The 25,595-nt window shown below is 48.0% G+C and overlaps 1 protein-coding gene and 1 long non-coding RNA gene across 5 annotated transcripts; one reads left to right on the top strand and one right to left on the bottom strand.

The window, feature by feature from the left end:
- Nucleotides 1–43: 43 nt before the first annotated feature.
- INTS10 (integrator complex subunit 10) lies at nt 44–18,217 on the bottom strand. Of its 4 annotated transcripts, none has more exons than XM_080343477.1 (18): nt 18,086–18,217; nt 16,542–16,609; nt 16,179–16,282; nt 15,209–15,348; nt 14,601–14,682; nt 14,150–14,290; nt 13,593–13,764; nt 13,189–13,358; nt 11,352–11,485; nt 10,472–10,628; nt 9,771–9,853; nt 8,864–9,016; nt 7,581–7,689; nt 7,139–7,218; nt 6,547–6,709; nt 5,709–5,802; nt 2,328–2,405; nt 44–367 (listed from the first exon to the last, which is right to left on the bottom strand). In XM_080343477.1, exons 1-18 carry the CDS (start codon nt 18,212–18,214, stop codon nt 211–213), a joined length of 2,214 nt encoding a protein of 737 aa, XP_080199603.1. In that variant the 5' UTR covers nt 18,215–18,217; the 3' UTR covers nt 44–210. The 4 variants fall into 4 exon arrangements, with proteins under 4 accessions (XP_080199603.1, XP_080199604.1, XP_080199605.1 ...); XM_080343478.1 differs by having other exon boundaries at nt 10,472–10,625; XM_080343479.1 differs by lacking the exon at nt 2,328–2,405.
- Nucleotides 18,218–20,610: 2,393 nt separating this feature from the next.
- On the top strand, nt 20,611–23,443 carry LOC308039826. The gene is made up of 3 exons (XR_013922069.1): nt 20,611–20,868; nt 21,136–21,249; nt 23,052–23,443. It is a non-coding gene; the product is annotated as an uncharacterized lncRNA (long non-coding RNA).
- The last annotated feature ends 2,152 nt before the right edge of the window (nt 23,444–25,595 follow it).

Raw genomic sequence — 25,595 nt, 5'->3', positions numbered from 1 at the left:
AAAGTTTTATTTATAAAGTTTGATCTACCCCTGTAAGAAAACGAAGCGGTGAACAAACACTGAGTAGTGTTTGTGGACAGCAGAACCTGTAACTCCCAGGGAACTTCTTTCACTCTCTGGAAAGTGATTTTTTCCCTGCCAAAGGCTGTTGGTACAACTGAGAGCCTTCCCCTCTCTCCGTAAGACGCGTTGCATCTCGGGCCAGCCCGTTCACGCCAGAGTCTGCAGCAGCAGGATTTTCTCGTTCACGCAGAACCTGTGCAGGACCACCATCAGGTTCTCCCCGCAGCGCGAGACCTGGCGCTCCATGGCCAGGCGGAAATCTTCTTTGACTCCTTTAGTGATGCCCCGGGTAACTGTGTGATGCCTTAAACCGGGAAGGAGAGAAACAGACAAAATCAAATCAGGGTTATTTGGTGCACTGCAGTAATTCGAAAGGTGCTGTATGGCACTATCTATCTATCTACTGTCCATACCCACATTCATATAAAGAGAGACAAATAGCCAGTGCTATGCTAATTTTTAAGATCAGGTAGTTTATAAGTCTTTTGACAGACGTTCCTAAAAGTCTGTGCTCTCACGGCTTTGATTATGACTGTTGGGGACTGGAGAAAAATGTTGCTGCTCTGGCTAACAGGAAAATCTGTTCTTGTAACCCAGCGTGTGCAGTTCTCCTTGCTTGGGGAAAAGAATCCTTTATTTCTTGCTGCAGTTCTCCTTGCTTGGGGAAAAGAATCCTTTATTTCTTGCTGCCCAAACCACTTCCCCCTTGCGATCACTTCTGCAAATGGTTGGGGCTGAAAGAAGAGCAAACCCACAAAGCTGCTTCCTCGGGAGGAAGGAGGCAGACGACTGCTGCCCAGGGCACCTTGGACCAGAGGAGAGGGCAGGAGGGAGCTGAAAACCCCGCTAGAGAATCCTGCGGCACCAGTCGCTCTTGGATTAAGGAAAGGCAAGTGGACACTTCCCAGGCCGGCACAAAGCCCAGAATCAGCCAGGCCGTGAGGGTGCACCAGGAGAAGCCTCTTGCGTCTCCTGTGGAGACACTGGACACCTGGCAGGGGTTACGTTTATTCTGAGCACAAGTTCAGGATCTGAGGGCTTGTTTTTAAACAGAACAAGCTAAAGCGATGCTGGCTGGGAAAAAGCTTGGGATATTGCCCTGTTAAAGGCCATTCTTATGAACAGGTCTTTGTCCTCACGCTGGCCAGCAGCACTCAATACCCGAAATCTTGTTCTTAAAACAGTGTTCTGCAGCACCAAAGCTCTACGCTTTACTTGTACTGGTCCAGAACTGGAGGCACTAGACCAAGACTTTGTAACGTCTACCTGCAAGCCCTACTTGGAGGCAAAAGATACACCCTGAAGTGAAAGCCCTAGCGCTACTATGGGAGCAGCATAAATTAGAGAGAAAAGACTAAATGCTTATGTTGAGACAAGTCCTGAGTCACAGTTCAGAAGGGAAGAGCTGGACCGACCCCAGCAAATACACTGAAAGAAAGGAAATTAAAAACAATAAAGGGCGAAGGCATCTGTGCCAATCCAGAGATGCTGGAAACGAAAAAGGGCCAAGTCCAGGAATTCGGCTCATCAGCAATACCACCCCACCTTCCACTCACAGCGGCAAGTCCAGCATTTGAGAAGAGACTTCTCACAGTGGAGTTGTCCCCATGGCTCCCTCTCTGCCCACCAGCGAGACCCCTGGGAGCTCTGGGCAGGGCAGAGGGGCTACTGAGCACCAGCCTGGGGCTGTTGGGCCGTTCACTGACGGCTGCGTGAAAACAGCACAGAAAATACTCCAGAATATTCAGAGTTTATGGGATACGCCCATTTTTCCATCTTCACTGTTTTAAACATCACTGGCAGCTGAGTGCTACGGTCGGTTAAACCCCAAAGGAGAATATGCAACCTAGAGCTGCGGAGCGAGCCAGCAGCGCTTCTGACGATGTGTGGCATTAAATCTGAAACCACAATTCAGAACAACCGAAAAGGGAAAAAGTAGTTACAAATGGGCTTGGGAAAAAAGGGGGTTATATGCTTGCTAATATGTGATTGGACATCGGTGTCATTTTGGGGGGATTTCTATGTTTTTGTTTAAATTCAACAGTGTTTATTAAAATTGAAAGGAGACGGATACTGGCAACTTATGGGAAAAAGAAAAAGAAATGTTATAATAGAACAACATGGCTTGCCAGGCAATGTGGGCACAAATGGAGAAAAAAACAAAAGAAAAAGAAAAATACCGAGTAACAAATTGCTGAAAACCATGGGCAGTAAAACATGTTGACAAAACACAGCACACCATGAGCGGGTTTTCCACTCGGTACCTGTCAGCAGTCTGTATGCTGGGCTGTAGCACAGGTATGAATTCCTGCTGCAGCAACCCCAGGGGAGGGCTAGAAGTCCTTTAAAAAACAGCAAACAGCAGCATTCAAACACCCACACGCCACCCACCCCAGTGCAAACCAACTCCAGATACAGGAGCGAGGAAGGACGAGGATGAGACCACGGAGCAACGTGAGCAGCCGAAGGACCTTACAGCGTCAAACATGCAAATATCCCCAGAGTTCATCGCAAGGCTGTTCTGCCGCTGTGGTCTAAATATATATATATATATAGATATAGTTATTTTTGGATGGTTACGCCGGGACAAAGGGCAGCGGGAGAGCCCACCGCGTGGAGCTACGGGATGTGCTGCTGAGCCCAAGCCACGTGCATGCACAGCGGGTAGCGGCCAAGTCGGTGTATGTCGCAGGTTGCACAAGTAGCTTTTCTTTAGCTCACAGGTGGCCTTTGTCACCTTCTCCAACTCAAACCGCACACAAAAACGGCTGCTAGAGGACGGTGCGATGTCAGAGCACAAACGCTCCCTCAGAGCAGCCTCCCATTTGAGGTAATGTCCAGGGCCACATGAATTAGCTGCCAAAAGGTGCTTTAGCCAAAAAATGGTGAAATTCAGTCCTTATCTCTGTGTGCTGCCTATAACACAGGCTGACAACCTCACACCTCCAGCCTACGGCAAATCCAATGCCCCACCTAAGGAGAAACGACAAATTTGGTCTAGAGAAGCCTAGTGTCAAAATGTCACCCACATCTTAGGAGGCACCCAAGCACCACGTGCTTCGTTCACCCCTGTGGGTGCTCAGAAGGGAGCAGAGGAGCAAGACTCGCGTTTCTATTCCTATAATGCTGTGTCAGGTGCCTACCAGGTGGGCGTTCTGGTTAATATCTATAATTTATTAATGAATATGGATGGTGAGCTATGCTTGTAGAAGTCAAATAAAGAAGGGGTATTTTAGTAGTACAGAAACACCCTACAATAACCTGAAATTAACTATTCACAGTAATTATTCAATCTAACCTGAAATAAAATATTCACAAGAATGATTCAATCAAATGAGGTAATTTCTCAAGAGTTCTTGGCATGAATGAGTCCAATACTTGCAAAAATGGACACAGGAACAGGAAATACAAGGGAACAGCACCATGTCACTGCCCCCAGGCTGACAGATGTTGGCAAAGGGGATTCTGCACAACTGCATTTTCATTACATTTTACAAGGTCTGCAGGCAGAACTAAACATACCCAGACTAAAAATTACACTTTTGAGATACTAAGTTCCACTTCAATCCCAGATTCTCCTCCTCTGGCCCCAAGGAGAGATGAGACGGGAATGTGAGCAGAGGCAGAACACTCAACACCTTTCATATTGAGTTTACACAGAGTTTGGTAGACTAAGGTCAGACTAATTAGACTAAGATCTGACTAATCAGACTAAGATTAATAAAAACCAGGAGCATATATGAATCAGCCATTTCTTGCACATTGTTCTGTTCCTCTGTAAGGCTGCTGGCTAACACTGCCGCTGCTGCCACTGAAACCAGGAAAACTGAACCCGGGCTTGCCTAAAACCAAGCTCAAAAGCACTTAAGGGCTGAAGTCAGAGCTCATGGCAGGATTCTCAACGCTGCCAACAGAACGAGCTGGCTGTATCACCAGCTGAACCCGAACCACGGGCCCTCATCTTCCCACAATGGACACAAGCAAAGGGAAGTGAGGATCTGTATTCTGCAGGACCCGATAATAAGTCTGCAGGCTACCAATATCTTCCTTCAGCTTCAGAAAACCACACTGCAGTTTGCTTTCCTGGGTTCAGGAAAATGGATATATAATTTCCTATAGGAAAATGGATATATAATTTCCTATAAAGTATAAGGTACTGAGGAAAAGTGCTGGAAGAAGAATGTGGAATCCACGTGAGGAGAAAACGTCCTGGAAGTCATGAAACAAAAAGCTCTCTTTATAAAAAAACCCATACCAGAACTGGTGAGAATTTGGAAAGATGACAAGCAGTCTGCAGATTTAGAGCCTACCAGCCGTTTACTGTAAGGGGAAACAAGAAACAGGGCTTCTCTAAAACCGCGGGGGGAGGCAGGGATGCTGCCCAGGTCCACACGGGTGGGTGGCAGAGATTTTTGTCTTCCTAGAAACGCTGCTCACCACCCACTTCCTGACTGGTGGGGTCAGGAGAGTCAGAAACTGCTACCACGCCAATCAAAATAAAGCCGGGAGGCAGGGAGATGGCGCTGAGCTATTACAACCAACTTGAGACGGCAGCCGAGAAGTTCCCGAGCGTGGTCTTCAGCGCGGAGCCCTCGCTGACAAAGCTCTTTACTGAACGTCACCGCGGCGCAGCGCTCCCCGGTTCCTGTTCTCACCCAGCGGGTTACGAGCAGTGAGACAGAGCAAGGGCAAGACTTGGAAAAGCTACAGCTTGAAAGATAAAGCTCGGTCACATAATTAAGCACCTGTATTTCTTCTTTAATTACACCTACTATCCCGTTTTAGCATTGGTTACTTGGACTTTGGAACATCTATTGACTAGTCCAGATTTGGATCTAGTTGTCTGATGTAGGGTCCCGGTTTTAAAAAAATCCCCCCATTTCTAGTTAGAAAGTGAAGAAGCAGAACACACTGCCCCAAACTGGAATTCCCACAAACTTCAGCAGTTCTGTTGTCTTATGAACTAAAATACCACAGGTTCTAATAAACCACCACCAGGATATTCCAAACATTGTGCCACTAAGCCCTGCAGCAGATACTTGTTCAGCCTTGACTCCAAACTAAGAACACTTAGGAAGTTAATCCATATTATTCATTTCCTTCAGCATCTCGTACTGAGCTAAGCAGAATAAGCTTGTTCAGTGGGTAGCAAGAGATGAGCTGCTGTTAGAGTTTACCTGGAGTGTAATGTAATCGATGTTTTGTTCCCAGGTTTTTCATCCTTTGTGGTCTTTCATAGCTTTGTTTACAACAAATAGTGTTTTCTGTTCAACATTACTGTTCAGCAAAATCATTCAAGACTACTTTGTACTTGTGCCTCATTATTTCAAGAATTCTTGCAAAGTGCGTCTGCTTGAAAAAGCAAAACTGTTTTCACTTCAATACGAATCGTCCTAAAGCAAATGCAACAAAGGTCTGTACAACTCAAAGCTGAAAGCTGACGAACCCCCAGAATGAAATGTACAGTTCAGCAGGAGAGTCAGAAAAAGAACCTCCCAGCCTTATTTGAACTCTCAGCCAACTCCTTCCATTTAAACTCAAAGAAATGTCAACCCCACACTCCAGAAGATTTCACGAAAGCAAAGACAACTAGAACACCCCTTTTCTTCTTTCAAAGAAAACAGTAAATGCTTTTTTATCCTTACTTGATCAACATTGCTTGATTTGGCAGCAATTCCAGATGAATCTTCCCTCCTTCCTGTGTTCTTAAGTAAGCAAACTCCTCCAACATATCAATATCTGAAGAAAACGTTAAAGACTTGAGTAGGGAAAAAGTGAGAGAGAACATTCCTTATCCGTCCCATCCCTGCTGAGGAGACGCTCCACGCCAGCAGCTCTTGAAACATCTCATTCTTCAGCGATGAACATCAGCACACTGCGTATTCCTCGTCCTGCACAAACTCGTGGGAAATGGCTTTTTGGAAGTGCAAAATGCGCACTTCAATCGATTCTTTTGCTTTATTTCTCTCTTTCTCTGGACAGCTGGACAGAGGTGACGAAAGCTCATCGCTCCACACAAATTCCCTGGTTGTTTTCCTTCCTCCTCCTGCCTTGCACGGTCTGAAAGCAGCGTGAGGCTGGGACAGGACACCCCTATGGTGGCACACATGGTTTATTGTGGTCCCTTATTTACCTTTTCTTTCTTTCTTTTTTCGCTCTCCTTTAACACCGGGGTTTTTCCACTTGTGAGCACCTGCCTCCTGGGGCCTGTGGCTTGAACATTAAACTGTCTGTGTGTGTGTGCGCCGAGCAAAGCACATGTCAGCTATCAGACCGCAGGAATCGCATGCTTTGCACCGACTTTGACACAGCTCATTATCCTAACCCCAAAATCTTACCTATCACAAGAGGCTCGCATGCTATGGAAATAAAACCAGTGTGATTTGTGGAGAAGAGCTGCCGCTGAAAGTATCAAACAGCGTTTTCAATGCCCCCGCAGACAGTTTGGGGTGTACAAGAGGTTCTTGGTTAGAGAAAGGATACTCGTGACGTAGTTGAAGAAGTTCTCGTACTGGAAGTTTCCTTGCTGGCAGATTTTGTTGATGGCTTTCAGGAACAGGTTCTCCCCGCGCGGCCACTCGTGCTGCAGCAGAACCACCACGTGGCCCAGCGCCATGTCGTCCCTGCTGTCCGTGAACGCCCGCAGCTTCGGGGAGAAGGACATGGACACAAGCGGGAAGGACGTGTTGCTTTTGTAAATATGTGGGATCGATCTCACCTATGTCTGGGCTAAGTTCTTTAGGAGCGTATTTCATCCTGCCCTAATATATACATTTAAAACCTGCTGGAAATGTCCAGCCAAAATACCATATTCTCCACTCGCCTATAAGGGAAGTCCGAATACAGCCCAAAATATTTGGACATTAAACTATCTCCTCTGCCCCAAACCAAAACAAACAGAAGAGAAAAAAGAGAGAGCAAACCCTCCTCCATTAACACTCCCTCCCCCTCAGAAGAAGGCCCCCCCACAAGCGCAGGTGGGTGAGAAGCCCTTAGGCCCAGCCAGTTTCAGGACTCGGCGACATAAGCTGGGCCTGAGAGCACAAGAGAAGGCGAAGCCTTGAGCAGAGCTCACCTTGAAACACGCCAGGAGGAGGTGCAGGCAGTACGGCATGATGGCTCTGCTGGTGCACGGCCAAAGCTTCAGGTCAGACCCTGCGACAAAACACTTCATCAGGCGCCTCATGATTCGCTAAGCTTGAAATACATTAGAATGCAGAAAAACGCATCTACAGTCGCCTAATTTCAAGTAGAGGGGGGAAACTTTGAAGATAAATATAAATGACTCAAAACATGAAGTTACACGTTTCAAAAGCTTTTCTTCGTTTCTCTTTTGCTGTGGTAGGACTTTGTCACCACCAGACAGTAACAGGTACCCGCAGGAAAACCACTCGCGGTAACCAGAGGGCAGCTTCCTCCTTTTTCTTAATACAAAAAGAAAATAATGATATACTCAAGTGAAATGCACCAGCTCAAATGATGCTGACACTGAGTTTAGGGTAGTAAAAGCTCCGTACCTTTCCTGAATTTAGACTTGACTTTAGGTTGCTCCTCTTGTACTTTCCCTCCTTCTTGTATCGGAAGTAAAATACAGCACATGAGGTCAAGCACTTTTTCACATGTTTGCTGTACCAAGACGAGAGAGATGATGATGCTAAGTTTAAATTAAAGTTCTTAAGATACATTAATAGTGATTAAATATTTCAGACACAGCAAAAGACAAGAACTATCACAAAATTCCCTGCTAGAACTTCAGTGGACTTAATGTGTGACTTAGTCTGGTGGAGCAGAGACAGAGCTGTGATACGGAATGTTGTTGAACAATCCCGGAGAGCCTACAAATGTCATTTTCATGGTGCAAAGATACGTTTTGGCATCCTTCATTTCAAGAGCATAAAATGGATACAACTAGAATCAAAAACTATTTGATTTTGGAGGATTAATTTTGCAAATGAATTCTTAGAACAGGTTTAAAAGCTTGTTCTGGCCATGGTAAAAATAGAAAGGAAAATGGCAATTTGACAGCATGACAGGAATGCTATACATTTTTAATGCTGTTTCCTAGAGACAGTAAGAGGCCTGTGGGGATATATAATCCCATTTCCAATGAAAAAGTAGTAACTGGAAGGGTCAAAGACTTGTCCGTAGTGCTGGGATGATGTCGGGTCCTAAGGGACTCAGCCTTTCTTGGTGGTGCCCACACGGGCTCAAACCACCCGGCGCTCCTGGAACGTCAAATGCACAAAATCTGTATTGCAAAGGTAAAGCAAGTTCAGAGGTCAGGCCTGACAGTATTGTTCTGGAGTCTCTTATACTGTCACTTGATAACTAATTATTTTTAGCAAGACAATCGCGGAAGTTTCTTTTCTAGAAACCTTTTCTTGCCCGTGCCGCATGGAGCCTCTCCCAAAGAATTCTCCTCTCAAGACATAAAACTCCCAGTAAAGTTCAGCAATTCAAATGTAAGGTTACATTGACAGACAACTCAAACGCTTGAAGGTGTGGAAAATCATAACTATGCCTCCCAAGTCAGAACTACCAAACAGGCGAGATCAGAGAGATGCTCAGGGACAGTGAGAGGTGGTGGAGCGCAGCACGGGTTTGCCAGCTGGACGCCCCGCTGGACTTGGGCTAATGAGAACTGCCCATGGGCTAATGAGAACTGCCCATGGGCTAACGAGAACGTGCCGATGGGCTAATGAGAACTGCCCATGGGCTAACGAGAACGTGCCGAGGAAGACGACGAACGGGAAGCGCAGGGCTGGATGATGAAGGGCCGTGTGTGGAACGCCATACGCACCCGATACTCTCCGAGGGCGAAGTGGCACGTTGCTAGCTGGATCAGCGCTCTCTGATTCTCTAGGGATCCTTGTCCTGTCATTTGCTGTGGAGAGTGAGAGCCCTGAAGAGCTGCCAAGTGATGCAGGCTGCTAATTGCCTTTTTGTATTGTCCCTTTAAACATAAGATAGAAACAGACAGCATTAGGGTCTTCTGTGTACAATGGCTTGGGGGACAGAGAGAAAAAATCCTTTAGAGAAAGCTTTCAAACAGAGGGTGTCCAAGTAACAGGGCTTTAAAACCCGAACTGAGCACAACACACTCCAGCGATGTGCTGTGTGCAGCAGTGCGGGGCGATGAGCACAATTCTGCTTTAAAACGCCTGTCTATAAAATCACACTTCTAACTGAAACAATTAATCACACTCCTCAGAGTTAATCATTGCTTTACTTAGTCAAATAAAGTTTGCAATAGCTCGTGTTCGGTTACAGGCAAAAATAAAAGCCCTCCAAAAGAAAACTACCAAAGCAGCAGCTTTGTTCTGCAGATAGCAGCGGACAATCAGCCTAATTGCTGAGAAGAGTGATACATTTTAACTGAGACACATTAAAAATCTGCTGCTGTTTTAAAATCCTTCCCTCTGATTGCGTTCCAGTAGAATGTACTGACAGGCGAAGCAAATGCACTTTTCTTCCATAACGCTATATATATGTACTGGTCAAAATGCCACCGCGGGTGTCTTTTCCATATGCCAAAACCAGCTGGACTCAACAAACAGCTACGAGGAGAGAAACTCCTGAGTCCGGTACCTCGCCTTGGGTCGGAATGTCGTGATTCCACCCCAAAGGGTCGTTGGTCAGCTGGCTAATCAGAACAGCTCTTCATGGCATGGGGGCATTTTCATCAGGTTTTACTCTATTTTTCTTACCTGGTAGATGATCATGTCTGTAAGAAAGATCCTCAGCCAAAGCCAGGTGTCTGTCTTCCACGCCAAGCAAATTCTGGTGAACTCTGCGCAAATGGTCAGAGAAGAAAACGTAAAAGAGAAAAGGATGCATTTCCCAGATTGGAGTTAAAAATCAGTTGTCTCGAAGAAAACCCACAGAGCTGAATTGAAAAATGAGAACGCAAACCAGGCAGAGTGTGAAATATTTCAAATGTAGGATAATCTTTTCCTGTACTAGCATATTTTCATTATGTTTCTCTTCATAGTGCCCAACAAATGTAAAAGCAGTTAAGTGGCATTATTTGCCTGCTTTGTAGAAGAGAATTTTGTTCTCAAGGTTATCACACCAGATATTATCACAAAGGGAGAAACATGTCGTCTTAAGCCTGACCTAAAGCAGCCATTAGCACCGCATCCTCACCCAGGATTATCGGCACAACCCTCAGTCAAAGCTGCTCCCAGGAGAAGTGACCAGTGACCAACCAAAGGTGCATGAAGAGTGAATAAACATTCCGGAGGAAAGCATTCAGAGTTGAAACAATAGGTGCTAAGGCTGGATCAAAAACAGTCAGGACCCACAGTAAATTCCATTTTAAGGATCCCAGTGACTGGCGTTCTGTTTTACCACAGCACGGTGACTCTGTGGGCAGCGATGCCGTGCGGAGGCTCTGCAGCGGCGTTACCTTTGTCGAGAGACTCCAGGGAGTAGAGCAGCTCCCAGCTCTCTCTGGCCAGCTTGAAACTCTCCAGCACCTCAATGGAGTTGGCCAGGTCTGCCTTGTTCACCGTGATGTGGCGGCTCCGCGCCTTCCCAGCAGGATCCTCGTCATCCGAGCTCTGCTTACAAGCCAGTGCAAAACACAGAGTCACTTCTTCAGTTACACTTATTTCAAATGAGTCTGAAGTCACGCAGCTTCCGCTGAACGCAAGAAAACTATTCTGTACTAGAGACGCCAAGGTCCTGCTTTAAGTGCCTTTAGGTGACTGTTCATTGAGCTTCTTTTAATGTTACAATGATCTGGTTTGCTATCAGGATGCTCAGTGTGATAAACAGTGTCCCAAACAAATTAATTGTTAAACACTTGGGCCCACCGCTGAGCGTCAGCCACATTATCTTTGAAAAGTACACACACATCTCACAGTTTATCCCTCAGTTTAAGCGTACGGTGGCATAATGCACAGGAAATTGTAGAAGTGCATACATCTACCAACAGAGAAATTCTGTAAAGTAGTGGGTTTCCACTGTTAAAGAAACGGATGTATTCACAGTCCAATCATTGGGAGGTTTGGCTGTAGAACACCTGGCTGCTATAGCTGCCGTTTTTAACAGCTCTGCAGTCGCAGTATTCACATCAGCACATACACATCTACAGCAATTGCTACAAAAATGGTTTGATTTTTGCTGGTTTTAGCAAAAAAAAAGAAAATCTGTTTGCAAATGGTGGCCACAAACAGCTATTCCAGGATAGCTCTAAAATGCATCTATTACATCTGTGTCAATATTGTCTAAATTCCAGTACCAATGCCATTCTTGTTATGAACAAAAAAGTCTGGAGAAGTTACCATTGTTTTTTCTCTTCCTTCAGCAAGTTTCCTCTTTTTGTGGATGTGTTTGTTGCGGTCGATGTCGGTGTCGCCGTAGACGTTGGGCACGTCCTCCAGGAGAATCAGCGGGGCCTGGCTTGGGGCATTTGGACCTGCATTTAAAGAGAAATGAACTGGAGATTGCTTTAGCGTGGGGTCAGGCGGCTGGGTTAGACGATCGTTGTATGTCCTGCGCAACTGAAATATTGTCTCCTACTCTGCTTTCTTCTGTTCTGCTTCCAGTGCTGTCCCAGAGCACCCAGGGGGATCTGGCACGTGTCATTTCCGATCTCAGTGCTTAAGTTTCATTAGATATTATATAAAATAGGAACAACTCTTCTTAATCTCAAGCAATATTGGTACATGGCCGCTACTGAGAAAGTTTTCCTTCCCCAAATTATTTCTCGTTTCCCACAATTAAACTGTATGTAGATGTGCAAAGCTCACACAGAGAAATGGAAAAGGGAAATCTATTAATCCATTTTCCCTTTTTCAAATCTCTACCAGACTAGACAACAGTGCAGATGAGTATTTTCAGTATGTGCATTTGTTCTCTATAGATTTGCGGAAAGATGTGAGACTGAGGCCTCATTCGTAATTGCAAAGAACTGATTTGAGAGCTCAGTGCAAGGAGAATCCGTCTCACCTCCTGACCTACAGGAACCCATATTAAACTTTTCCCATCTACCCAAAAGTGACATGTAAAGAGTCCATTAACACAGGTTAATGTTACAAGAAACAACCAACCTGGTATCCTTAGCAATTAACGTTGCCATTATTCCAAAACCTCCAGGCCTAAACCAAAGCCAAGCCTAACCTCACCCTTTACTTGGACTGCAAACTTTCTCTGCCATTACTGCAAGTTACACGGCCACAGAAAGCGCAGTGTTGGTTTTTTCTGCCAAACTGTGCTCTAGAATTCAAGCTTACAGAGTTTGTAATTGATTTCTAGCACAGTGTTATAAATAAACCCCTAAAAGCATCAGCCCAAATAGCAACTCCTGCCAAGGCTGCAGGCGGCCTTCCCGTTACGAGAGTGTGAATCGCCTCATTCATTTCTCAAGTCTCCAGCAAGGCAGAGAGGAATTATTGACCAGAAATGCATTGGAAAGCTTTCTCTCAAGAGGTTTCTTGCAAGTCTGTGCGCATGAGAAGAATTCGGTCACGGATCAAAGCTCGGAGCTGCCGGATGAAGGAGCAGACGGCTTTTATCTTTATGTACCATCTTACCTACAGTGAGCCCTCCAGAGAGGAGGAGGAAGAACCCTGATGACAGAAGGATATGAAGGGCACTGGATAGCGCTGGGCTCTAATGCTGAAGCAGCAATGAGTAAAAAATGCCTTGGCAATGTTCTCCTGCTGTCGGGAGATGAGGAGGGTGCCAGAAATGCGGCAGCGCGGGGCCTGTGCTCTGCCATCTCAGTGCACACCCTCTGCGGTGCTTCGGCCTGAAAGCCTGCGCTTTGACACGGAACAAGCAATCCACGTGTTCCGAGGAACCTGATCAACCCCGAACCCACAGACTGGAGGGAGCAGGAAAAGCCACAGGTAACGTTCATATTTTACATGTTCGATTTACAAACTACTCCTTAGTTACTTAAATATTGATGTGCAAAACACACTTAAAAGATCATGGTTAAACTACACCAAAAAAAAAAAAAAAAGCAAGTTGGAAGCTTGTGAAATGCAGGAAATCTTTTCCTATTCGGCTTTATAAAACACATCACAAATAACTTTGCAGGCGGGCCGCAGCAGCCCTGGCTGTGCACACACAGCGCCATGGGTGCTGGGGGCAGCCGAACCACTGGAAACTGACCCTGGAAGAGCGAGGGCTGGATGTTGCTGACGTACTGGAACGCGTTTTTGAAGAAGACCAACATCGTGGAATACACAACTTGATTCTTATATTTAGCGTGTGCGTCGCTATCGAAGTTACTGATGTATCTGCACAGGTCTTTCATTCGATGCAAAATATCACCGAAACTTCTGAGGAAGAGAGACAATAATAATTCAGTTTGTTACACAGACTCCAAAAGGAAAGGGAAGAACGCATAGAGAATACGGAAAACTTCATGTTTTGGCTGAGGAAGTTGTACGGTCTTGAACGAAAAACTGCACTGAATTGAAACGCAGGTTTAAATCCGTCCATCCACCTCCTTAATAATTAAAAAGCCAAATTCTCCTTGAGAAGCAGCATCTAGAAAAGCACACATTTCTCACCTTCGTCCCTTATCCATTTGCCACTCACACCTCATGCCCACCACGGACAGGATTTTGAACAGCCTCTCCCAGGGGTCTGTGATCTGCGAGGATTTCTCGGTCAGGCCGTCTATCACGTATTTCTGAGAGCTGCGCTTGCTTGGAGACAGGATATCGGAGGAGTCCTGCGAACCTGTGCGAGCAAGCACGTTCTTCTCTTTGTAAGGAACCCAAAGCAACTGGTTTATTTTCAAGGAGGGGACGTGTAAACATGTACATCTGAGTTGTCGGGTACCCATTCTGAGAAGGTAACGGGGAGCGGGAGGCGCTGCCCCCGCGCACCAGAGAGGTGACGGGCTGGGTAAGGACATGTGGGACATTCTGTCCTACCTCTCAGTACACACGGTGAAGCATCATGATGTATTTTGATGTAAAAGAACTAAGAAACATCAAATACTATTATTGATCTTTGTCTACCAGATACTTTACAGAAAAGTAATGCACTCTTCATTGTGGGCCTCGCTTCAGTAATACTAAAATATATCTAAGAAAGGCTGATTTTGTGAGGATATTCTTACCTTGATATTGGCTTTCTGTCTGCGTAGATCTAGTTACATAGTTAATATAAAATTCCGCTGCTTTATTCAGGTATTTATATAACAAGCTGGCAGGAAGACGAACATCAGGGTTGTTAATGATCAGAGGAAGAACATCACAAACTAAAATAGAAAACAAACCAAAAAATCCTTTAGGTTTGTGGGTTTTTTGTTCTGTTTGTCCTCTGCAAGGTTTCTCCATCAGCAAAATGAAGCCTCCATCGCTGGCGGACAGAGGATGACCCCGAACCCCACAGGAATGAGGGCGGTCACAGCTGGTCCCACACGCTCAGCCTGGCCTCGTGTGCCGGAGCCCCTTCTGACCAATTCAGTTTTCTAATCGCAGTATCCTGAAAGCAGTTTACTGCCCTCAGAACCTTACTGCCGTACCGTAAAGTTGTATAATAAACCAAGAACGTGAATATCTTCTTACCGAATAACTTTCTGAAGCAATTCACTGGGGATTCTTGGTCTTCGATACTTTCAGCCTCTAACAATGACTCTCCAAGGCCCACCTGTGCAAGCAGAGGGGAAAATCAAACCCTGGACCAGGCTGTTCAGAACCTCTTTAATCTGCGGTTCGGTGGAGTTAAACAATCACTCGGGGATGCAGGAGCAGAGATTCACTGTACGGCAAGAGCTCCAGCAGCCGCTCTGTGAGTCAGCGCAAGCACGCTGCTCCTTATGGTCCCAACCCAGAGCACTGTGCCCTCAGGGACAGCCTGCGGACAAAACCCTGGAGCAATCTACACATACTCCTCTACACTTTGTGTAGTTCTGCTTTTCAAAAAGCATAGAGAGTAATGTTTGCATTTCCAAAACAAAACACAACACAAAGTTCTATTTGCTTCCGTTTGTTTGCTGCCCAGTTCTTTGCTGGTGGTGACCTCAAGGTGCAGCAATCTGAGCAATGAACTGCAATTCAACAAGAATAAAAAGGAGCCACCTCCTCACCAGGGGAAGTAAAACACACGGAGGCAAAATCTCAAGAAACAGAATGACCGTGTCCTGAACAGTTACTCGGAGTGTGTCTGCTCTTACCCCGTGTTGCACCACAGTCTCTGGGAAGCGTCGCAGAAGCAGCAAGAGCATTTCTGCCCTTTCCAGGGTGTTAAAACATTGCTCTGTGGCCTTCAGTAACATTTCACACTGCACTCGCCCAGGGAGGGTTTCAAATAAGCCTTTAAAAGAAGAAAGCGTTTGACTCGCTCTGTCTGACTTGTAAAGGTGACTCCAGAGGGTTACAGACTAGTCCATACCACTTGCCACGGGCAGGGACAGAGATTGCCTCATACTTTTTTGGCTGTTTCTTTCAGAGAACACCATATGAATATTGATCTGTGTTTAGCGGGGTGCACGGAGCTTACTCAACAAGTAAGAGTGCTGATGAATGGGATCCTGAAAATACTTAAGTATTTGACGTTTTAAGATGCTTCTTCAAGATTTTTTGTTATTGCTTTACTTACATCCCACTCCTGCAATTAATACTTCATCATAAAAGGTACCTTTTCAACTTGAACTCCCAGTGAGACAATGAAAAGAAACCAAAAGATTCTCCCTGTAAGTTATACGTACTCTCTCCAAAAAATAAACACAACCCATGAAAAAGCAAATGTTTCCTTAAGTGGAACAGCCTGTGTGCAGAGTTACGAGCTGCTCATCTTTAGAGCTTCTGAAGTGAATCTTCAAAGGGCAGATTGTAGTTTGGCAGGTGCAGATCCTGCTTTCAGAACCGCCTGTGCTTGCCAAGACTTTCTGCTCACTTAATTTTCATAACCCTCACTTCATACGTATAAATTCAGCCCATTTTTACGACCATTCAGTGTTCTCTGCAGTCAGACATTATGATTCCTAAGTCCCATCCCACACATTCCCTACGGAACCTCTTTTCTAAGTGCTTTTTGTGCTGGCAGGCTCAGTCTGCCCATACCAGCGACCAAGCAATGGGAACCAGCTCCTCATGTCCCTCTGTCCTTCCTAAGGCCGACAGGCTGAGCTGAGCAAGCCTCACCTCTCAAAAACTGCGTCTGCTTGTCCTGCGAGTCATTCCTTAACGCCGCCGTAATAACGCTGATCTCCCTCCACACAGCAGGTTGGTCAGGGAAGTTCACAAACCTGTAATGAAGTTTGAGGCGAGGAATGCACAGTGATCTCAAAATCTGTTTCCCAGGCAAAACCTCCCTGGGAAAGAATGTGAGCGGGCAAATGGAAAAAAACCCCTCCTTTTCGTTATTTAGTTTTGATTAATAAGACCTTTTCTGCTTCATTTATCCACACGGACTTGCAAGAACACTCACGTTATGGGTTTGGCAAGTCTGACGTTTATGGGAACCAGCACCTGGCGTGACGGTAGAGCCGCGGCTCCATGACTTACATGTCGTAGAGCAGCCGGCCCGCAGACGCTGTGCGCTCGGCGTTCCTCTCAATCGTGTACATCTCGTACTGCAAGACGGGAGAACAGGACATTTATCAACCACATTGGTCCTTCCACGCTAAAAAAAATCCCCGGTTTGCCACAGCAGTCTGAATCACGGCAACGGAAAGGATTGCAACATTTGCTGTAGGAATTAAGAGCTTAGACTGCCTAATCACACATTAAATTACGCGTAAACTTCTGTATGATAATGTAAGTAATCTAACAGTAACATGCTGGCTTTATTTTTAGACAAATAAGAACCTTAGTGAGAACTCTGAGAGTTCTTTGACCAAGTTTTGCTTCCAGTCACATGCAGTGCGAAACCTCACGGCATTATGAAAACCACAGGCAAGAGAATCACTTGAAATCCCTATTAGAAATGACTATTTCTTTGCAACAGCAAACCCAAATATTTCATCACGTGCTAACACAAGGAGCAGAAGGGGACATTCTCCCCAGCTGTTAAATAAACAAGATTTTCCCTTTCACAAAGCATTCAAGGGAGTGGATTTTATTCCCGTGGAACACGAGGAGCAGCTCCTAGCTCACCCCTTTGTGTCCCGCCGCCAGACAACATGTTCCCAACAGCCACCCTGTGCCTTCGGGGACAGCGAAACACGGCGAGGTCAGTCTGCAAAGGAACGCTGGGCTGCGGAACGTGGGGCTGTGTCTGGGCCCTGCCAGGGTGCTGGGCCCGACCCTGCCGAGGGTGCTGGGCTTGGTCTCCAGTGGGGTCCTGGGCGGTCCCTGCCAGAACAGCCGTGCTTCTCCGCACCACAGGCCGGGCCCCACCGCTGGTGCTGCCGTGGTAGCGCAGGAAACCGTGAGACCACACCTGGAATGCTGTGTCCAGCTGTGGCCCCTCAGTTCCAGCAGGACAGGGAACTGCTGCAGAGAGTCCAGCGCAGCCACCAAGATGCTGCAGGGAGTGGAGCATCTCCCGTGTGAGGAAAGGCTGAGGGAGCTGGGGCTCTGGAGCTGGACAAGAGGACACTGAGGGGGGACTCATTCCTGGGGATCAATGTGGAAAGGGGCAGTGTCAGGAGGATGGAGCCAGGCTCTGCTGGTGACAACCAGGGACAGGACAAGGGGCAATGGGTGCAAACTGGAACACAGGAGGTTCCACTTAAATTTGAGAAGAAACTTGTTGGGGTGAGGGTGTCAGAGCCTGGCCCAGGCTGCCCAGGGGGCTGTGGAGTCTCCTTCTGTGCAGACATTCCAACCCGCCTGGACACCTTCCTGTGTAACCTCATCTGGGTGTTCCTGCTCCATGGGGGATTGCACTGGATGAGCTTTCCAGGTCCCTCCAACCCCTGACATTCGGTGACTCCGTGACCGGCGCCACCGCAGGCACCGCCGCGTCCCCGTCACCGCGGCAACCGCCGGCCCCGCGCCTCCACCCCCATTGGTCGAAGCACCAGCCAGTCAGGCAGCGCCCGCCGCAAGGCCGTGTGGGGGAGCGCCGCGCCCTTAAATAGCGGCGGTGCGGCGGCGCCGCTTACCTGGATGTTGAAGTCGGCGGGGTAGAGGCTCCGCGCCGTGATGAGCCAGGCCTTGGCCGCCCACAGGTCCCCCGGCACCAGCTCGCGGGCGCGCTTCACCAGGAACTCGCAGTCCCCCTGCGCCGACATCTTGCGCTGGGCCCGGCGGATTGGGGGGGCCAGGGGGACAAGGAGGAGGGTTGCGCATGCGTTCTGCTGCCCCGGGGCGGGTCTGCACCGCCCCCTGGCACGTGGCTGAGCGGGCAGGGCCGGGCTGCGCTCCTGGCGCCGCCATGTTGGGAGCGGGCAGGGCCGAGGTGCGCTCCTGGTGCCGCCATGTTTGGAGCGGGCAGGGCAGGGCTGCGCTCCTGGCGCCGCCATGTTTGGAGCGGGCAGGGCAGGTGTGCGAGAAACTAATGGGCATGCGAAGGAGTTTCTTCGTTTGCAGTTTTACCAGCTCTGTGTCCTCGGGGTTTGCGCAGAACAATTTCTCCAGCTGAGCTGTCTGGGCTGCCAGTGCCTCGGAGTCTGAGGCTGAGACCAAGCGCCTTGTCTGTCCCTCGCAGGTGCGGACGCAGGAGATGGGGCTTGTGAGCGGAGGGGACAGCACCAGGCGATGGGGATGCAGGGGTGGGACCCTCACAGCGTCCCCATGAGCAGTGCCTGTTCACGGCCTCCTCGGTGGCAGCGTCTGTTTCAGCGGACCTTGAGACTTCCCATGGGGCGGTGGAACGGAGGTCTCTGACTCTGGGCTTGTCTGTATATTCCTCACAGTTGAACCCAAATTCTGGCTTAAAATCACTATAGCTGGCCACAATCCATTTCTGTAATAGTCTAAGGCAGCTTTTGCTAATTGACCTGATTTTCACCTGGTAATTTAGGTTGAAATGGACTGCAGGAGGTCATCTCAGCCACATGCTCCAGGTACAAACAATGCAATGCAAACAATGCAATTCGGCACAGACGAGGGGCGGGGGATCCACGCTGATACAGCAAACGTTTCGGTAGCCCCATGAGCAGGGTTATGAGGGGTGTTAAAACACTTGCCTAGCTTGTAGCTGTGGGAAACGGAACCTGGTCGCGCTTCTCTCACATCCAGTGGGTCAGAATGGTTTGTCACGGTTCCCTTGCCCCCGCTCTGAGCACAGCGGGTTGGTGCACGGACAGGACCCTGCGTTCCCTTCACAGGGCTCAGAGCTTAGCAAACGCCACCTTTCTTTGCTAAACTGGGTGTATTTCATCCAGAAACTTATGTTGCATTTTATGAAAGCACTTTTTAGGCGGCGAATTCATTTTCACATGCGAGGGTTTGAAGATAAGAGGTTCAAGAGATAATTTTCCCTTGTAGAAGTTTTCTTGGTAGAGAAAGAACATGGACAGGGAGAATTTCTCTCCACCTGCTGGCTTGCCACATATTTAGGCTCATAATGGCCCTGTGCAGAAATAGAAGAGAAATTGTCTATTAATGTGCTGCAGGTGTCTGTCCCTGCTTTGAATCCCGCAGTCATGTCAAAAAGCGCATTCCACACTTGAAATTTCCTCGTTTTCCTTCCTTTTCTGGATCCTGTTCTTCCTCCTCATGGGCTCTTTTCCACAAGTGCGGGCGGCCTCGTCACCTGGAGTGTCACCTGCTGTCTGCAACCTTTTTATGGTGGACAAAGCCATTCTGAATGCCTTTTCTAGGTGGTGAAGCGAGATTGGAGTGGGTTGAACTGTGCTCTGAGCACCTTTGCTCAGCCTGTGTTGGTGATAAACAGGTGTGGGGTGGTTTCCTCAGACGCAGAGGTCCTGCGTGGTTCTATGAAGGTTTAAGGAGGTTGCTGTGTTTCCTGGCTCTCCCTGCAGTAAATACGCAGCTCGAGGCTCTGGAGATGCCGCCAGTCGCGTGGCGGCCGTTCCTGAGGGGCTGCTCAGCGCATCACAGCATCACCGAATGTCAGGGGTTGGAGGGACCTGAAAGCTCATCCAGTGCAGTCCCCCCATGGAGCAGGAACACCCAGATGAGGTTACACAGGAAGGTGTCCAGGCGGGTTGGAATGTCTGCACAGAAGGAGACTCCACAACCCCCTGGGCAGCCTGGGCCAGGCTCTGACACCCTCACCCCAACAAGTTTCTTCTCCCTCTGGTCCGCGGTGCCGTCCTGCTGCTGTCCCGCTGCGCAGCGCACACAGGGCAGCCTGGGCTCCGCGTTTCCTTCCACCACATGGAATGGCACAGGGGGCTTCCTCTGTAAGTACCCTGTGTTGGGGATCCCCTTTGAGCAGAGCCGCATTGGGGCGGGCGGGCAGTCAGCAGCATCCCGCTCTTAAGCCCGGGTCGTGTTGGCTAATTTGAATTTAAATCCAGCTGTGTTTCCCCGGGAGCAGGGAGCTGAGAGGAACGCGGGGTGGTGTGCGCGTCCCTGCCCCGCGGTGAAGCAGCGGAGCGGCGCGGCTGCGGAGCCGTTCCTGGAGCGGAGCCTGGCGCGCGATGCTCGGCGCGTGTTGGACCCCGGCTCCAGCGCTCCCGCGGCGCCGGCTGCGCGCCGGGCTCTGGGACGCCACGGAGAGCGCTGCCTTCTCTTTCTTGTTCTTTCCTCTTAAATGTGCCTGGCCAGATTCAACTTGTGGATATTTTTTCCCCCTCGGGTAAAGCTCACATGAGGGTTTTATTTAACCGTGGGGTTTTGTTTGTGTTTCTTGTTTGCTGTTGGGAAAGGTTGGAGCTGAACACGAGGCTTTTCCTGCAGGTCAGCGGCTGCACTCCTGACCAAAGCGTTAAATCTGAGCGCGGCTTTAGCACCCGCTGTGTTTCGGGAGGAAAAGGCAAGTGAATGGCTGTGTGGTTTGCGCCCTGTGTACCTGCAGCTGGAACAGAACCGCTTCAGGTCCCCAGGGACTGAGCTCTCAACCAGGAATTTACCATCATTCTTCTGTAGGCAAATGCACTGAATTAATATTTTATTATAAACTGAGGCAGCATCACGGTTATGCCTATGTTATTTAATTCCTGAATGTCTCTACTCCCTCAAAATGCAATAGACCTCCCTGTGGATTTCAAGTACAAAGTTTTTGCCTCTTTATTTCGAGCAGGTTTGCTTTGCTCCTGGGCCGGCGCTGCCTGCAGGGAACACGCTTATTTGCTGTTTGCATTTCTTCTTACATGGCTCTCAAGGGAACTAAGAAGTGGTGCGGACGTAATGTGAGGTAAGACCATCTTCTTTCCATCTCTGAAATCAGGACGTGAAATAGACACAGTATTTTTCATTTCTTAGTTACTAAGATTATTCTGTTGCTGTTTGTTTTTGCTGTGGATAGTGTTAATGTGTTTGCCACAAAGCTGCTCATTGTCTGTTTAACACAATATTCCTATTTAATATTTTGTAAATCCTATATTTTTATTTCACCAATGTCTGCTACATATCTGCATGTTTCTATTCGCTCGTGCACCCTGGATTAATGGTATCTCAGTTTTGTAATAGTTTCACTTTCTCTGCTGTTATTTCCACATGAGGCGTGTGAGTGCATTTCTTGTGCAAACTTTGTAAAGCTGAGTTACAAATAGTTTCCGCTGTGAATCACTTTCCGGGGAAGATGGTGACCTTTATGGTGATGTCTAACTGGAGCAGAATTGTTTTCAAACACACACAGTGTGGTTTTTGTGTATTCTTTAACAGCACTCTAAAGTCAAATAGACGAGCAGTGATTGCTATGGGGCTGTGTCTTGGATGCGGCCACCTCGCTGTGCGTGAGCGTCACCGCGGGTGTCACTGCAGCGCCAGCCCTGAGCGACTTCCCTGCAAACGCAGTCTGGATGGGAAACCGCTTATTGGTAGTGCCTGGAGAATTAGAAAATACCACTTGTTGAGTTCTTTCCAAGCAGTTTGAGAAGCGAACACTGAAGGGTGATTAATTTCCCTTTTGCCCTCTTCGGTACCAAGGTTATATTTTTATAATTCAAGATTTTTGCCACATGCTTTACTGTGATTTAAGTGGTTTTTTTGATCTGCCTGACTCCTTGTGACATCTCTTAGCGTTGTTTTGAGGCAGACGTGCTGTACTGCAGGGCTGGACGCTTTAATTTAGATAATGGTTCTAAATCTATCCTGTTGGCTCCTCTTGCCTCTGGAACTGTTTGCTGTGTGAATTTCAAACGCTGTTGGCTCCATTCAGGAGATCTGTCTTTCAGTGCTTTGTCCAGAAGCTGGTTTTCCACTTGGGAAGGTATTTGTTTCACCCCATGTTTGTGGTACCATCTTTCTACCCAGCCGTGGGCAGCAGAGCTTGTGACTTCTATGCTTAACCTGTTTATACCTGGTGTGTATTAGAACGATTTCTATAGCCGCCCCACTGATTTGATGCTCTTCTGACAAGATTTGCTTGTTTTCCCGTAGTTTGCCTTTCCGGTGCCTGTTCGTGAGCCCAAGATGAGTTAGTGGGCTGAGGAGCGGGATCTCCATCCCCGTGTGTGGGGCAGCATGCTGGGTCTCTGGTGCTGAGGAGCCTCTCATTCCTCATCCCGTCTTCTCTTCAACACTTTTCAGGCCGTGCCGTGTTGGTCTTTCATTTCTAATCACATGTTGTGTCTGTCGGGACAGGGGGTCACGCTTGTTCTTAATTATTTTGTTATTAGGGACTGCAAGGTAGCGTTATTAGTGTATTGGTTACCTTATTGCACTTGACTGGTTAGTCAAAAAGAGTGAAGCTCCTCATCTCCCTTTGGGTTTTCAGGAGAAATGTCTTGATGGTGAGATGTCCCTTTTTACCAACGAGTATGTTATTAGGTTGGCGCAAAAGGAATTGCGGTTTTTGCATTGTTGAGATTGGCCATTTGATATTGGAACACATTCCTAAGTAAATGTGGTTGTGTTGTACATCACGTTGATGTGCTTTTCTCACTCTTTTTTGCTACTGACTTGCTGTTTATTTTATATTTATGGAATGGCCGAGAATTTAAAAAAAATTTTTGAAGTATTGTCTTACTCTACACAACAACAATTTCTTGATAGGATTGTGACGTGTGATGAAAAGCGGATTGTATACAACGACTGCTGACAACCACCTCAGTGGTTGGACCAAGAGGACCCTCCAAAGCCCTTCCCAGAGCCAAACCTGCGCCAAAAACAGGTGACGGTCACTGCCGGGGGCTCCGCTGCTGGTCTGACCCCCTGCAGCGCTCTGAGTCGGGTGAAACCATCACATCTGGGAAGGATGCTCAGCGAATCGGGGAGATGCACCAAAAACTGCAGCCCCTCCAGCTGGCATCGGCCACCAGAGAGCTCCCAGCTCCTCTCCACGCGGTGCCGATGGTGTGTTGGGTGACTGACGCTTCAAAAGGTGAATGAGTTGGACTAGGGAGTTGTGTCTCGTGTGCCAAATTCGCCTGACCTCTCGCCACCCGACCAGCAGTTCTTCAAGCATCTCGACAGCGTTTTGCAGGGACAACAGTTCCAGCACCAGCAGGATGCAGAACATGCTTTCCGAGACTTCATCAAATCCCAAAGCACAGATTTTTGTGCTATAGGAATAAACTTATTTCTCACTGGCAAAGATGCGGTGACCGTGATGGTTCCTGTTTTGATAGCTAGGCTCAAATGCATCTATATTTATAACTATTTAAAATTCGTGGTCCAAAACCACACTGACTTTTGCACCAACCTGATAACACGCTCAGTGTTGTGCAGGGCTCTGAATGGCTCTTCTCCCGACTCCAGCGGCAGCAGCAGGTCCGGGTGCAGTCAGTGAGTGATCCCGGAGCGTGCGCTATCGCTGCGCTTGGCTGCGAGGTCCTGGGGTCTGGAGCGAGGTGGTGATGTGATCAGCTAGATGTGCAAAAGGTTTGCTTTGATGGTTCTGCTTGTCCAGTGTCACAGGGAGAAAAAACCTCTTATTATCCAACAAAACCTATGGATGTCTCCTCCAAAGACAGGACCGTTCTTATGTTTTATCTGGAGAAAAGTGCAAATGCTCGACCGGGATTGTCTCGTTATGTGTGTGCGCGGCTGCAGGCCCCTCAGCGCTGCTGTAATGACTCAGAGGAGCCGTGCCCAAGAGCGGCGTTGGCAGAACGCCACGCTGCTCCCGGGCTCCGGTGAACCCCGGCGCTTGCGCTTGCTCGTGCGATTGAGCGAGACCCTTTCATTGCAGCTCAGCTGGACTGAGGCTCCAGAATGACGACTTGGGTAAAAATACCACGGGCTGAACGTCTCCCACATCTGCTTTGGGAAATGCTACAATCCCGCTGATGAAGTCAGAAGAACTTTCTTCCTCGTGTTCTGCCTCAGCTGTAGCAAACCGTCCGAGTTAGGGCCTTAATAGCAGGTTTCCACTATTTTTGGTTCATTAACTACTCATTTGGGCTACAGCTATAGGTAGTAAGTGCTCAGGGGCACCTCCATTGGGAAACACAGCCAGGGCAGCCTGGCCTTCCAGGCACAGCCTCTGCAGTTCCTGATGGTGATGTTCTCTGTGTGGATCCCCGCTGTGAGGTTTCTGGTGACTGGAAGGCATCACAGATCAGGCTGCAGACACTTTGCAGGCTCCTTTTGCCCTTTTTATTTCCTCAGAAGTACAAATTTTGGGTCCATGCTTTGAAGGGCCAATGGTGCAACCACATGGGCTGAGGAGGAGGAGCGCGGGTTATTTACATCTGCTCTGTACACTGTCAAAGGCAACACAGACCACGTAGCTCCATACCATGGGTAGAACCTGTCGAAGAAATGTAATATTCAGCTCTGTACAATTAATACTTTTCCTCTCCTATATTCTTTATACTGAAAGCAATAGCTGGTTTGTTTTTTTTTTTATTTAAAGGTACAAGCTTAGTTCCTAAGTTTTGCAATAGTTGCAGTTCTGGATTCTGTTTTCTAGTTCATCTTGAAGTTTACTGATTTTAGGGTAAATTATATTCTGCTAGCTCTGTTCCCTGCCAAGCACCATTAAAGCCAGTGGGAGGTTCTTCCCTGTCCGTGAGCATTAAACGTTGAGGTTCTCAGTCTGCCCGAGCTCCTGTGAAGCTGCGGTTCTGCCCCATTGAAGCCATGGTATCAATGGCCATTCTAGTTGAATTGGTGGCCGGTCCCAGCTCTAGAGAAGGGGCTTGCGGGGCGGGTGGTGAACGGCCACTGTCCTTGTGTTGCATTGCCTCGATAACAAGGAAATATAAACCAGTTGCTGGGACGGGGGCACCATCCTTCTGTTGAGCCGTTCTTTGCAAACACAAGAGGAACTCTGAAGTGAAATCCTGGGGAAAATAAAGGCATTTGTTTCCTTTTTCCCCTCCGTTGTGTGAGTGGCCGTGGTCCTGCCAGAAGGAGCGGAGCAGCATTCACTTGGGGCAGCGTGCGGATGCCGCGGGGAGCCCGTTCTGCTGGAGGCAGCAATGGCTTTCTGGCTCGCTATTTTCCTGCAACTTATTTTTTTTATAGCTAAGGTTATAAATAGCTGGCAGTTCTTAAATGGAATAATCCTCTCTTCCTCTCTGGGATGAGAAACCGGGTCCGGATGTGCAAAGCCTGCAGCCAGATAGCCCTATTCATCATCTGCTTGTCGTG

Source organism: Nesoenas mayeri, assembly GCF_963082525.1.
Source record: "Nesoenas mayeri genome assembly, chromosome: 4".
NCBI classification, from domain to species: Eukaryota; Metazoa; Chordata; class Aves; order Columbiformes; family Columbidae; genus Nesoenas; species Nesoenas mayeri.
This window is presented reverse-complemented; position numbering and strand designations above follow the sequence as displayed.